We start from the raw sequence: 15,710 nt of genomic DNA on the forward strand, positions 1-15,710 counted from the left end.
TATTTATATGGTATTTGCCAATCTATTGGAATGAATATTACTAAATCATATTATTATTTTAATCCTCGATTTTTATCCGTCGAGTAAATTACAGTTCTTGTTGCATCTTAATGTTTTTCCAGAATATTTTCAGCCGACCAGCATTTATATTTCAAGTAATTTCCTATAAAGGACCATTAAAAAATACAAATAAAAATTAAATAATGTAAACATCGGTTTACAAAATGTATAACTTACTTATATTTTATCCTCTCAATTTATTTCATAATAATTTAAGTATTTATTTTAATGTTTTGTCTTTGTTTCTCCATAATATGAAACTTTAAAGTATGTTTATTATGTAAAATGTTAATTGGTCGTGGCAGGATGACGCAGGATGTGATAAATGTGATGGGTTGTGACAGGTGTGCAGTCTGCTGCAGGCCTGAACACAAGTACTAACGTTACACTGGAGGAGACTGAACCCTTAAGACCACAACAGCATGGCTAAAATCAACTTTTATGCCATTTGGTCCTTGCGTGAAGCACCTCGGCAATTTATACGGTAGTTCTAGTTACTGTAGCGAGCAGTCGATCATTTCACGTTTAAGTATTTATCAAACAGCTGTTTGTTTCCCTAATGTACCCCGTTTAGACATGTGAACCGCATGATGTACCAAGTTCAGATGCCGTTGCCTTTACCGAAGCAGCTGATAGTGTTTGCTTTAGGCGACTGGTCATCCTTCTCCAGTGATACTGATATATCTGTGGAGGTTCAGCTGGGGCATGAGGTGAAATCACAGATCATCGGGTCTCTTTCACCTCATTCTAGGTAAGACAAACGAGGAAGTAACCGTTTACCCTTACCTGTTACTGGTAGCATGCCTGGGTTTTTACGATGATACTTTAACAAAGTCACCAAATTACGCTTTTGATGTACCCTAAACTCTATTAATGCTTTATTTGTCAAATAATATTTGAGATTAATTGAACGTTAGACCAAGTCTAGATTTACATAGTCATACGCCTTTGTCTGGCCAACGCAATGCAATTAGCACTCAATAACCCTCAAACTGTATTTAAACATAGTTTTATTTTATTTCTGACCTGTCTGGGAACTTTAATGTGTTAAAGGTGTCTAATTTGGCAAGGAATGTGGACTCCTGAGCTTCTTGCTGAAGCCACACACAGAGGAAGAAGAGGAGTTTATGCCAAATTAGTGCTTAGCATTAATGGACAGGTATTTATTATGATGCAAATGAACTTATTGCACATTTTCTTCTTAGTAATTAGCTTTTGCCAAACTGTATTTATAATTGCAGGTACATTTTGGGGTGGTTTCCCGGACAGGGATTAGCTTAAACCAGGACTAGACCTGAGTTTAATTGGGAAATATAACTAGTTTTAAGACACATACAGTACTAAAAACATTACTTATGTGCATTTTGAGGTAAAACAAAGGGCACTGATTTATTTTAAGATCTGTAAGTGCAAGTTGTTTTCCGTTTGAACAGCTCTTACATTTATTTTAGTCTAGGACTAGTTTAATCCCTGTCCGGGAAACCGCCCCTTAGTGTCCAAAGTCGCTTGTTTTTTTCAGCTTTTTCCAGTGGTTCGATTTTTAATTATTGTATAAATTTGGTGCTTATTGTCATGGATTGCAAGATTTTACAGGCCATAACAATACAGAGACAGAGCGCAGTGCATCATAACCTAAAAGCCACGCCCACCGGGGGGGGGGGGGGGGCAATCCATCCTTCTCCATTGACTTTGTATTGGAGAGGCTCCCTCCTTGTCATTTCTCGCTTATAACAAAAAAAACAGAATAATGCCTAAAAGCTGCTGTGTGACAAGGTGTACAGCTAAGAAGCCAAAAAACCCAGAAATAAGTTTTTATAAGCTGTCGACCCCAAAAAAAAAAACACCATTTAAAGACACAAAAGTGGAAACGGGCAAAGTTGGGACACTGTAGAAATTGTGAGTAAAAAAGGAATGGAATAATTTACAAATCTCAAACTTATATTTTATTCACAATAGAATATAGATAACATATCAAATGTAGAAAATGAGACATTTTGAAATGTCATGCCAAATATTGGCTCATTTTGAATTTCATGAGAGCAACACATTCCAAAAAAAAGTTGGGACAGGTAGCAATTAGAGGCTGGAAAATTTAAATGTACATAAAAGGAACAGCTGGAGGAGGACCAATGTTTAGGAATAGGAATGTTCTTGTCTAATACAGGCTTCTAGTTCCTCAACTGTCTTGGGTCTTCTTTGTCGCATCTTCCTCTTAATGATTTGCCAAATGTTTTCTATGGGTGAAAGATCTGGACTGCAGGCTGGCCATTTCAGTACTCAGATCCTCTTCTACGCAGTCTTGACGTTGTAATTGATGCAGTATGTGGTCTGGCATTGTCATGTTGGAAAATGCAAGGTCTTCCCTGAAAGAGACGACTTCTGAATGGGAGCATATGTGGCTCTAAAACTTGGATAAACCTTTCAGCATTGATGGTGCCTTTCCAGATGTGTAAGCTGCCCGTGCCACACGCACTCATGCAACCCCAAACCATCAGAGATGCAGGCTTCTGAAATGAGCCCTAATAACAACTTGGGTTGTCCTTGTCCTCTTTAGTCCGGATGAAATGGCATCCCAGTTTTCCAAAAAGAACTTCAAATTTTGATTCGTCTGACCACAGAACAGTTTTCCACTTTGCCAAAGTCTATTTTAAATGAGCTTTGGCCCAGAGAAAACGCTTGTGCTTCTGGATCATGTTTAGATATGGCTTCTTTTTTGACCTATAGAGTTTAAGCCAGCAACGGCGAATGGCATGGTGGATTGTGTTTACGACAATGTTTTCTGGAAGTATTCCAGAGCCCATGTTATGATTTCCATTACAGTAGCATTCCTGTATATGATGCAGTGCTGTCTAAGGGCCCGAAGATCATGGGCATCAAGTATTTTCCAGCCTTGACCCCTACGCACAGAGATTATTCCAGATTCTCTGAATCTTTGGATGATATTGTGCACTGTAGATGATGATAACTTCAAACTCTTTGCAATTTTTCTCTGAGAAACTCAGAAAACTATTTATCTGAGAGAGACTGCCACTCTGACAGGCTTTTTTATACCCAATCATGTTGCCCATTGACCTAATAAGTTGCAAATTAGTCCTTAAGCTGTTCCTTATGTACATTTAAATTTTCTGGCCTCCTATTACTACCTGTCCCAACTTTTTTGGAATGTGTAGCTCTCATGAAATCCAAAATGAGCCAATATTTGGCATGACATTTCAAAATGTCTCACTTTCAACATTTGATATATTTTATTTACAATAAAATATATATAACATAAGTTTATGAGATTAGTAAATTTATTCCATTCCTTTTTTACTCACAATTTCTACAGTGTCCCAACTTTTTCTGATTTGGGGTTGTACTACTATTAGTAGAACTGGGCCCACTAGGGGGAAACGTAGTCGGCGATCCACTTTTTTCTCCTTAAAGGTTGAGTTTTACGGCTCAACGGCTTATAAAAACGTATTTCTGGGTTTTTTGGCTTGTTAGCTGTACATCCTGTCACACAGCAGCTTTTAGGCATTATTCTGTTTTTGTTATAAGCCAGAAATGACAAGGAGGGGGCCTCTCGCAATCCAAAGTCAATGGAGACGGTTGGATTGTTTCCCCCCGGTGAGCGTGGTTTTCAAATTTGCATAACAGCGCTCTGTCTCTATAATATTTCTTGATGAAAAGTGCCTTGTATAGCTGAAATAATGATTTTTCTAAAATAGTCAGTGTGAAATTATGTGACCAATGTAGAAAAACAGTGTTGACAGATTTGGCAGTCATGCACGGAGAATCTCTCTCACACTCTCTCTCTCTCTCTCTTTCACACACACACACACACACACACACACACACACACACACACACACACACACACACACACACACACGTGCATGACTGTCAACACACTTATTTGGTTACGCAATAATTGACGACGGGTCAATTAAGGTGTTAATGTGGCACGATGCGAAACGGGTTACACCACAGGTGTGCATTACTTTCCAAAAAACTACCATTTGAAAAAAGCAGAAAACCATAATGACTTGGACACCAAATGTACTTGCAATTATATAAATCACTAATCACCCATGTAATGTTCAACTATCTTCATTGTAGGTGAGAGCCAGTTTTGTCAGCAGCACTCCACGGGTGACAAGAAAACAGCTTTTGCTGAACCACTCGTCCAATCCATCCAGCACTCTTCTTAGCAGCGGAGAGAGTCATGATGTGAGTTATCTTAATTAAGTTGTTCGTGTTGGGAATATCAAATGGATTTCAAACCGATTTACAAAAAGAGTTGTTCTGGGTTTTGGACACTGTTCCCCTGGTTTTATGATGGTTCTTAACTAGGCAAGGCAAGTTTTTTGTATTGCACCTTTCATACACCATAAAATCACAATAAAAGCAAAGATACATAAGAATTTAAAATAACAATTAACCCTCAAACGCTCCTCATTTTCTGTTTACACTTCTGGCCCTTGGGGTCTATATGACCCCAAAATTGAAAGCATAATTGTAAGAAAAACTATACATTTTCAATAATACAAATAATAAATACTTTTTTGTTTACTTCAAATCTCTCAAAACACAGCTTTATTTTATAAATAAGAATTACTTTTGTACCTGTTTACGACTAAATTCCTCAACTACACTGTTGGCTTGCCTGAAAAATATAGAATTTTAATGAAAATTCACATAAATTATGATCTAAATTTTATTTAAATTGTTTTTAGATATTGATCTAGGTGTTAAGTGTTGAATTTTTTTTTTTATAAATTTTTAGATTTATGCTGGATTTATTGATATTTATTTTTTGATAAATGGAAAAAAAACATTCACTTTCAATTGGGGTCATATTGACCCCAAAGGGACAGATTAATGACATTTTTTTACATACCTTTAGAACAACCGAATCAAGCCCAGTTTTTTGGTGTATGTAAAGATAGATTATTTAGGAAAAGTCACAAAGTTTTATATCTCTGAGATGAATGGAACATTTTTTTTAACCAATGAAATGTCGTTTGGGGTCATATAGACCCCAAGGACCCTTTGAGAGTTAAAAGATTTACTAATGATTTTACATTTCCTGCCTGCCTAATTTGCCAAATTCGGGGATCCCCTATCTGAATGGAAAAGTCTGAGAGATAGTCGACCTTACCCGCAGGTCTATAGTGTCTTTTCCTCTCCTAATGGAGAGGTGAAAACTCAACACACTTTCTGCCTATCTAAACCTGCAAGACTTTCTTGTCTAAAAAGACTATGTTGGAGAACCGATGGGCCACCAGTTAAACCAGCACCATACCAGCCTGTACCAGTGTGATTTATGCTGGTCTGAGCTGCTGTGTCATTCTGTGTCAATACAACCAGAAGTTAATGCCAGAGTTTGAAGTAAAGACCATGCAAACTTTTGAAGGACACAAAAAGTGCATTTAATGCGACCAAAGGTTGCTACAGTAAGTCAACTGATTTTTGAGTCAAACCTTGATATACATGTATGTATTTATTAGAAATATATTGAACCATCTCTTTATATTTTCCCAAACACATGATAATAAAGTCCAGACATCAAAAATATCAGTCTACAAAACAAGTTTTATATTTTAGATCAGGCTAATATGTTTTATGGATGTGAAAAAGGACAAGAGTCTTGGGGAGACAAACATACTTTGTAGGATTTTTGTGAATTAAAATGCAAAAACCAGAAGCAATAATACCAGACAAATATAGAAGGCTCTAGCCATCCTATTTAAAAAAAAAAAAAAAGAATAACTGGCTACAACATTGCTTTTCAGAGAAACAGATATGTGAACTTGCAGTAGCGTGTTTCCTAAATGTCTACAAAATCAAAAATATTATAGTATTTTTGATTTAGTACAGTCAAAATCTTACATCCAACTCCTTTAAGTAGAGGACAGTTTAAATAAGAAACATTTGTTATGCACTAAGACAACTACCCTACATCTCTATGAAGATTACTCAAAGATCACCTCCTGAGGGAAGCGTCAGCGGTGCAGAGATGGAAAAAGGCAAAGTGGATATGCAGGATAGCACATTGTCCAATATTCATGGTGTGTGGCCATTGGTAAGGAGTCATTAACCAACTAGATCTTAAAGGGATAGTTCACCCAAGAATTACAATTCTGTCATTATTTACTAACCCTCATCTTGTTCTACCTGTATGAGTTTCTTTGACTTCCATTGTAAGAACTCTACTGTGGAAGTCAGTGGGTGGTGTCAACTCTGTGCATACAATCATTTGTTAAATATCTTGTTTTGTGTTTAACAGAATAAACAAACTCATAGTGGTTTAAAACAACATGGGTTAAATAATGACAGCTTTTTTATTTTTGGGTGATCTATTCCTTTAAGCAAATACTGTTTATCAAACCTCTATAGATCATCTTCTCTCGGTTGTGTCTCAAGTTCTCTGTTTATTGGTTTTTGAAGGATAAAACTCCGAGACGCACAGTTATAGGGATGAAGGAATGCATTTGGAGTTCTGAAGAACTTGGAAGCATTCAGGATCCAAGGCGAATTTCGAGCCCCAAAAAGCGCAAGCTGTGTAAAATGCCTGCAGTAGATTTTGAGGAGGAGACTGCCATCAAACGTGTGAAGAGTTACAGGGCTGGTAAATGCTCATTTCTTCGTGCAGATGAAGTTTACATATGCTTAATTTATCATAGATGCAAATTCACTCTTAATTTATTAATTAAAGGGAAATTCCGCCCTAAAACGGAGTTTGGGGTGTTTTTTCGTTGTTGGCGAGTCGGGCTTTCATTTAGAAGCATATTTGTGACTGGAGAGCAACATTTAAGATATTTAAGATGTTCGTTTTCTGGTAAACTGGCCTTTGAATGGGAGTGAATAGGGCATGTCGCATGAGTGCACAAAATCTCTATTTTTACAACACTAAGAAGGCTCGACACAACGTGATACTTTACTCGAAGTATCACGTGGGTCTCTACACATGAACGCGAGCATTGAGAACATTGTTTGTGTACACAGATTTTAGTAAAAGCGAAAAGTTTGGAACAACTTACCGTGCTGTTAAACTGCGTCCCGCCGCCATATTGCCAGTCATGAGCAATCGATTTCAGAATGCGATTGAATGGACTCCATAGGACGCTACTTTTTCAACTACAGGGTCAATATTGTTTTTCACTTGAGACAAAACAACAAATTATCCGTGCATTTATATGGAACTATGCTTTAGGAGCTATCCATCTTTACTCTCCTTCCTCCTTATGTCGCATTCTGAGATCGATTGCTCATGACTGGCAAGATGGCGGCGGGACGCAGTTTAACAGCACGGTAAGTTGTTCCAAACTTTTCGCTTTTACTAAAATCTGTGTACACAAACAATGTTCTCAATGCTCGCGTTCATGTGTAGAGACCTACGTGATACTTCGAGTAAAGTATCACGTTGTGTCGAGCCTTCTTAGTGTTGTAAAAATAGAGATTTTGTGCACTCATGCGACATGCCCTATTCACTCCCATTCAAAGGCCAGTTTACCAGAAAACGAACATCTTAAATATCTTAAATGTTGCTCTTCAGTCATAAATATGCTTTTAAATGAAAGTTTGACTCGTTAACAACGAAAAAACACCCTAAATTCCGTTTTAGGGCGGAATTTCCCTTTAAATACTGTATAACATACTTTCACATTTTATAAAAGGAATAGTCTACTCATTTTCAATATTAAAATATGTTATTACCTTAACTAAGAATTGTTGATACATCCCTCTATCATCTGTGTGCGTGCACGTAAGTGCTTGAGCGCGCTGCGACGCTTCGATAGCATTTAGTTTAGCCCCATTCATTCAATGGTACCAAACAGAGATAAAGTTGAAGTGACCAAACACATCAACGTTTTTCCTATTTAAGACGAGTAGTTATACGAGCAAGTTTGGTGGTACAAAATAAAACGTAGCGCTTTTCTAAGCGGATTTAAAAGAGGAACTATATTTTATGGCGTAATAGCTCTTTTGGGAGTACTTCGACTCGCCTGAAAAGTCCGCTCCCCTTCTCACTCTCATAAGGGGAGAGGGAAGGTGTTACTGCGCCGAGTCGAAGTACTCCCAAAAGTGCTATTACGCCATAAAATATAGTTCCACATCTTTATAGACACATCTTTATCCTAGAGTAACATTTACATCTATTCAATTGGTAGATGCTTTATCTGAAGCAACTTGCATTGTATTAAGACTATACATTTTACCCCGGTTTCATGTTTGAGCCATCTCAACCTTAAATAACTTTCACTGACAGATCTTAAAATATGCCATTTATGAGCCATTTATTTGTCCCAAGATAGCTTGTCTTTTTTAAGGATTGCTCATAAAAAGATGCTTAAACATCTTAATTTAACTAATGCTTAGTCTGGCTTTAGTTAAGCCTTAAATCGAACTTAATCGGTGTGTGTTTCTTGGGAATCAAACCCATGATGACCTTGTGTTGCTGAGGCTCTCCTGATTTTGCCAAGTGGTTGATGTCCTCAAGCCAACATTATGTTGACCCTGGAACAACATTTCAATCAACCAGATTTCAGAAATAAGATTATAGTTTGTTTTAAGTTTAAGCTTACAACCAAGATTAGCTGTTTCTAGACCATTGTTTTTTAATTATGTCCCTCTGATTTTAGGGTTTGGTTAGGGTTGGGGTTTGGGGTAGGTTTAGGTTTTATTTAGAAAAATGTTGTCCTTGGGTCAACACAATGTGTTGTCCTGAGGACATCAACCACTTGGCAAAATCAGTTTGAGCGTGTTGCTGATGCGATGCAAACATATAAAAAATATGGAGAAACCTTAGATTTATTAGTTAAAATATAACATTGTGGTGGCAATTTTCCACTCTTACTTGTTATTTTTTCATATTTAACTTAGATTGTCCATCAAAACGATGGAGACATGCAATGTGTTTGAGTGATCCTGACACAGCCATTCTGATTGGAGGAGGGACTGATGACGAGGCCAGTTGTAAAGACTCTCTATGGAAATTAGAGATTGGTACGTGAGGTCAATCTATACCTTTTATATACCTATATGCAAAATCTATTTTTTTAAGATTGATGTGGTCTGTCTAAAATGGATAAAAACGTGGTAGTAGATGAACAAACAAAACTGCATGTATATACACTCACCTAAAGGATTATTAGGAACACCATACTAATACTGTGTTTGACCCCCTTTCACATTCAGAACTGCCTTAATTCTATGTGGCATTGATTCAACAAGGTGCTGAAAGCATTCTTTAGAAATGTTGGCCCATACTGATAGGATAGCACAGGGCTATTCAATTAGTTTGTCGTGGGGGCCAGTTCATAAAAAGTATCTTAAATGAGGGGCCGGAGATATAACAGTGATGATGACTAATTTTTTCTACATTTAAACATTCATGTTGTATTTTGAAACTGCATTCAACAACATTAGTGCATTGTTAGATGTCAAAGTAGGCTTTTTCTACATCCAGACATGTTCATGTGTTGTATTTTAAAATTGCATAACAACATAAGTCATTGTAAGATGCCCAAGTAAGCTTTATTCTACATTTAAATAGGTAACTAAGATCCATATCACACTTGAGAATTTAACTCATTTACTCACTTCAGTGCACATAACAAAAAAGTTTATAATATGAAACATAATTGTTTATGCTGTTTTTTTGTCAAAAGCTAATTATTACAGTAGCCCTATTTAAACTACAACAGCCATCTTAATAATTGGCAAACAGTAGGCTACCTTCTAATAAACAGAATATGTTTTTAGATTTCGAAAGAGCAGTAAAATCAGGTGTATGTTTGTCAGCACGATACGCATACAGTGGTGCAGGTGCTGTGAGCGATGGGCGATTATACTCGTTTTAATTGCATTCTTGTGTGAGAACGATGACTCGCATAATATTTGAGCCTTTGTCTGCTTTGAATTTTGGAGAAACGCCAGGATCTTTTTGTCTAGTTCACAAAATCGTTTCAACGAGTTTCCTTTATCTAACGTTAATGTCATTGTGGATAAGCATAAACATATCAGACAACAATTGTCGGAAAAGGCAGTGTTTTAAGCTGAAAATACAACAAACAAAGTTAAAACAACCATAGAGTCCGGTCTCTTAACTCACCACTGTCTGTCACCTATCGCGTCTTGAGACGCGGGTGCGAGCGGGGGAGGCAATCGCTTTGAACTTGTGGACAAAAGCCCGAATATAATCACGTGACACAGCAGCTCGCACCAGTCACGTGACTCGCGCTCTGCAGCTCATGCTGCATGAAACAGACGCACGCGCATCAACTGGTAACTGTACGGCCCGTTGTCTAACTTACTAAATTTATTTTAGAGATGTCTTTTTTTACAGACTACATAAAGGGCCGGATCAAATTACCTTGGGGGCCGGGTTTGGCCCGCGGGCCGCCAATTGAATAGCCCTGGGATAGCATCTTGCAGTTGATGGAGATTTGTGGGATGCACATCCAGGGCACAAAGCTCTGGTTCCACCACATCCCAAAGATGCTCTATTGGGTTAAGATCTGATGACTGTGGGGGCCATTTTAGTACAGTGAACTCATTGTCATGTTCAAGAAACCAATTTGAAATTATTCAAGCTTTGTGACATGGTGCATTATCCTGCTGGAAGTAGCCATCAGAGGATGGGTACATGGTTGTCATAAAGTGATGGACATGGTCAGAAACGATGCTCAGGTAGGCCGTGGCATTTAAACGATGCCCAATTGGCACTAAGGACCCTAAAGTGTGCCAAGAAAACATCCCCCCCACACCATTACACCACCACCACCAGGCTACAAAGTGGTAACAAGGCATGATGGATCCATGTTCTGTCCAATTTTGGTGAGCCTGTGCAACTTGTAGCCTATTTTTCCTATTTGTAGTGGAGATGAGTGGTACCCGGTGGGGTCTTCTGCTGTTGTAGCCCATCCGCCTCTAGGTTGTGCGTGTTGTGGCTTCACAAATGCTTTGCTGCTCGGTTGTAACGAGTGGTTATTTCAGTCAAAGTTGCTCTTCTATCAGCTCAAATCAGTCGGCCCATTCTAATCTGACCTCTAGCATCAACATGGCATTTTCGCCCACAGTACTGCCGCATTACGGATGTTTTCCCTTTTCACACCATTCTTTGTAAACCCTAGAAACGGTTGTGGGTGAAAATCCCAGTAACTGACCAGATTGTGAAATACTCAGACTGGCCCGTCTGGCACCAACAACCATGCCACGCTCAAAATTGCTTAAGTCACCTTTCTTCCCCATTCCGACATTCAGCCTGGAGTTCAGGAGATTGCATTGACCAGGACCACACCCCTAAATGCATTGAAGCAACTGCCATGCGACTGGTCGACCAGATAATTGCATTGAGAAATTAAACGCGTGTTCCTAATAATCCTTTAGGTGAGTGTAGATTACATGCAGTATACCTTTAATATAATTTATGCTATTTAACTCTCCTCAGATAGTGATTTCTGGTTTCCCATGGATACTTCAACATCTGGGGTCAATCCACCTAGCTCTCGAGGACACTCGGCAACCTTTGATCCGGAATCCAAAGTTGTCTATGTGTATGGAGGTTTGAGAGATGGCCAGCGCTACAGTGATATTTATGTACTGGACACCATAACATGGAAATGGAAGCTTGTACATGTGGGTGAAACATTGTAATGATGATTTTTATACCTTTATTTGACAACAGTAATCCAGATACTGTTATGATTTATGTTTGGAGCATTTACATTGATTTTACAGCATGACTAAATGTTTTGAACAGGTGCTACACAAGTTTAACATGGGTGTGGTTTAGCATTTAAAATGGTTCTCCTATGATTACGAGTCTGTGAACCACTTTTAGTGCTATTAAGCACCATTTTTTAACATATTATAACAGTTTCTACTTGTTTAAATTTTCAATAATGAACAGGCGAAAGGAAATATACCATCTCTGGCATATCACAGTGCCAATGTTTATAAGAGTGAGCTGTATGTATTTGGAGGGGTACTACCCAGCAAATGTCCTGAAGGGAAGATTTGCAGTAATGCATTATACATCTTTAACCCTGAACACGGTCTGTGGTATCAACCAATTGTGGAGGGTGATCGTCCTTTACCCAGGTTTGGGTAAGTACTTCTTTGAACCTTTCATTCATGTGTAAAAAATTATATATATAATCACCAAAGTAAAAGTAACTTAATAAAGGTATTCATTTGAAGAGCTCAGATGCAAACCGCAAATTCATTCAAGCGTCTTTTTCCCGAACAATCTTAATTTGTGGGGAGCGAAGAGAAAGCACCCGTTTGATAAATGAGCCAGTAGTGAAGAAATAATTACTTTAAAGAAATATATTATTTTTTGAGTAACGACCACAACACTGGCTATGTCCTCCTTGCCGGAGTGTGATTTGTTTCATGTTCAGGTGCAATGGATTGCTTACAAACCAATAGGGTGTCGGAATGGTATATATTTATGCTTCTCATCCAACCACAATCAAATTCACTCTATCTGGATGGCACGATCTGGATAGTTTTTAGAAAGTAGAAAGTACAGATAATTTCTTGAAAATGTCGAAGGGGTAGGGGAAAGTAAGGGGTAAAAAGTCATCTGTAAAATAATTACTCCAATAAAGTATAGATACCCATAATTTCTACTTAAGTAAGGTAATGAAGTATTTGTACTTTAGTACTTGACACAACTGTTAAGCACGCATTATGGAGTGGTTTCCCAGACGGGAATTAGCTTAAACCAGGACTAGGCCTTAGTTTAATTAGGAAGTATCAACAAACATGCTTTACTTAGAACATTACCTGTATGAGTTTTGAGGCAAAACAAAGGGCACTGATGTATTTTATTATATCAGTACAAGTTGTTTTCAGCTCTTACAAACATTTTTGGTCTAGGACTAGTCTAATCCCTGTCCCGGAAACCTCACCTATATGTTTATATGTTCAAAACTTTTGCAAAAATTCACTGCAAAATTTCACTTAATCCCGGTCTCATTCCATTCTGAAATACAGATTTGTTGGCAGAGTCTGTTAAACGACATAATGATTTTTCAGCTAAGTGCACTGAAGACAAAGGCACGTTTACGTCAATGTGCAAAGTTTTTTACCCGGTTAAAAGGAGGTTTACAGAATATTTTTTGTATATTTTGTATATTTTTGCCTTTTACATTTATTCAGAAAGCCAGTGAAGAGTGACTGAAACTTTAAAAGTGGAGACCTTGCATTTTGTTAGACGGTCTTGCAGCGAAAGTTCTTATAAAATAATACAATTATAAAAGTGACATTTGTGAAAAAAAGGCATTTCTACTCAAAAGATCGAAAATATTAACAATGCAAATGGATGTTTACACAGTTCTTTGTTCATATTTACCAAGGGTGCTAATAATTCTCAACATGACAGTATGTTTATTTATAATTTACTTTTTAAGTAAATTACTTTTAAGTAAATAGTTTTCCTATAGTTTACTGGTTAAGCACAATGCAATTGTGTCACCTTGGTATTGCTTCATATGTTAGCTTATATCTTATGTTTATGACAGGCACTCCACCACACTGCTGTCTAACAAACTGATCATTTTTGGTGGGGGAAATACTGCAGCTTACCTTAATGACCTTCATATTCTGGATCTTGGTATGACCCAAAGCACATGCATGACCTCATTTGCTAAAATTCTTTGTTTATTGTGTCTGTTTGTATTTAACGGATTGTTATTTGTATTTTTCTGAGAAAGGTTTCATGGAATATACTGCAGTCAAGTACGAAAACTTGCCACCACTGGCCCGTGGGTAAGATTTGGGTAGAGTTTTTGGGGTATAATTTTTTTGGCAACATTAATATGGTCAGTGTTTAAAGGGAGAGTTCACCCAAATATTCTGTCATCATTTACTTGCCCTCAAGTTGATCCAAACCTGCATACATTTCTTTGTTTTGCTGAACACAAAGGAAGTTATTTGTCAAGCAGGAAGCAGGAGCACCACTGATTTTCATAGTAGGAAAAGTACTATGGAAGTTAATGCTTCTCCAAAACTGCTAAAATATCTTTCTTGGTGTTAAGCTGTAAATTAATGATGACAAAATTGTCATTTTTAGATGAACTATCCCTTTAAGATGGTTAACATTAAACGTGATACAGTCTCTTATTATTGATCTTTAAACTCACTGCATATTACTAGAGAAATATAAATAAATATTATTTAAAATATAGCATGAAATGTCAAGTTTTACTACAATGTTTTTGAAAAGAAACTCATATGGAATTTAAGCCATCAAGTAAATCAAAATGATCTTAATCATAAAATACAGGCAGACTTGTTCCACACATTGTTTTATTCCATCAAAAGAACATATAGACTATACAGTACGTGTGGAGGTGAATTTTATTTATAATTTTCTGTATGGTGGGCAGGTTTCATGCTGCTATGCCCGTGTCTGACAACAGGGTGCTGATCAGCGGAGGCTGCAGTGCTATAGGGGTCTTACAGGACCTTCATCTCTTTAACATAGGTCAGTCATTCTGTTTCCATTCCGTTTTTGTTATTATAACATCTAATGTTAAAAATGAAATGGTTTAAACGCCATATTCAAATGTTTTTTTTTAAAGTGTATGTTGTTTACTGTGGAAGAAACTACACAAAACATTAGCATTATTTTGTAAATGTCGACAAAATACTTGTGAAATGACGCTGTTTCCATAACCAATGCTATCCGACTTAATTTAAAATCTGGCGACAGGTGTGTTTGACGTTAAAATACAGTGAGAGCGATTTGAAAGGATATAGAGCATTTGACTCCTGACTCCCGCAGTATTTTGATGTCATGTGCTTATCAGTTCTTGTGACGCCACATGAAGTCGAACAGACCTTTTCCGTCTTATCCTCCATCCAAACATATCCAATCCAACCAATACAGTGCCTTGCGAAAGTATTCGGCCCCCTTGTACTTTTCAACTGCCGCAATTGGAAGGGTAATGGAAACGCAGCTATATATATCCATTTGTTAACTCCTTTTCATTTTGAGTATTTTAGCATACTGATGGCCTCAAAGTTAACTGATATGGACTAAAAGCCATGAAATCCCAATTATGATTTGATGGTACATTTTTTTTTCCAGACACTAACACATGGACATCAGTGGTGTCCCCTTGGCTGTGCTCGAAGCCTCGAGCAGGACATAGTCTGATTAGCTTGGGATGTACAAAGGGTTTATCTTTAGACCAGAAGAACGTAAGGAACCGGCGTCATACCAGCCTGTCCCATCAGTGCACCATTCTATTATTTGGAGGATCAGACTGTTCTGGGACATTTTACAATGACACTGTCAAATGCACATTTGAACTCCCTATTTAGGGTCAGAAACAAACAGGACTGTTTTATTTTTTTAACCTGAATATGGTATGATATTAAACTTGGCAACTTAATAGAAAAACTGGAATGCCAAAAGCACTTATCTTTGTCTTTTTTTTAAGATTGCATTATTGCACTTTTAGCATGAACAGCTGTTTTACAGCTACTGTTTTTATATTAATTCCCTTAAATTTTCACTTTCATTTAATTCAGATTTGTATTTAGTACATTTAGAGATTCAGAGATCCATTGTATTTTTGTGCAATAAATGTTTTTCTGACTTTGCACGCATTTTACATGTTTTCACGTTTGCATTTTTTTCCACTTTT

At 37.3% G+C, this 15,710-nt stretch overlaps 1 protein-coding gene across 1 annotated transcript; it reads left to right on the forward strand.

The window, feature by feature from the left end:
- Positions 1-379: 379 nt before the first annotated feature.
- LOC141365319 (kelch domain-containing protein 2-like) lies at positions 380-15,677 on the forward strand. Its single transcript, XM_073869527.1, has 13 exons — positions 380-544; positions 635-811; positions 1,114-1,219; positions 4,162-4,272; positions 6,017-6,127; positions 6,493-6,673; positions 8,929-9,051; positions 11,498-11,685; positions 11,960-12,156; positions 13,578-13,669; positions 13,770-13,824; positions 14,445-14,542; positions 15,149-15,677. Exons 1-13 carry the CDS (start codon positions 483-485, stop codon positions 15,382-15,384), a joined length of 1,737 nt encoding a protein of 578 aa, XP_073725628.1. The 5' UTR covers positions 380-482; the 3' UTR covers positions 15,385-15,677.
- The last annotated feature ends 33 nt before the right edge of the window (positions 15,678-15,710 follow it).

This window comes from Misgurnus anguillicaudatus, chromosome 7 (assembly GCF_027580225.2).
Source record: "Misgurnus anguillicaudatus chromosome 7, ASM2758022v2, whole genome shotgun sequence".
Lineage (NCBI taxonomy): Eukaryota > Metazoa > Chordata > Actinopteri > Cypriniformes > Cobitidae > Misgurnus > Misgurnus anguillicaudatus.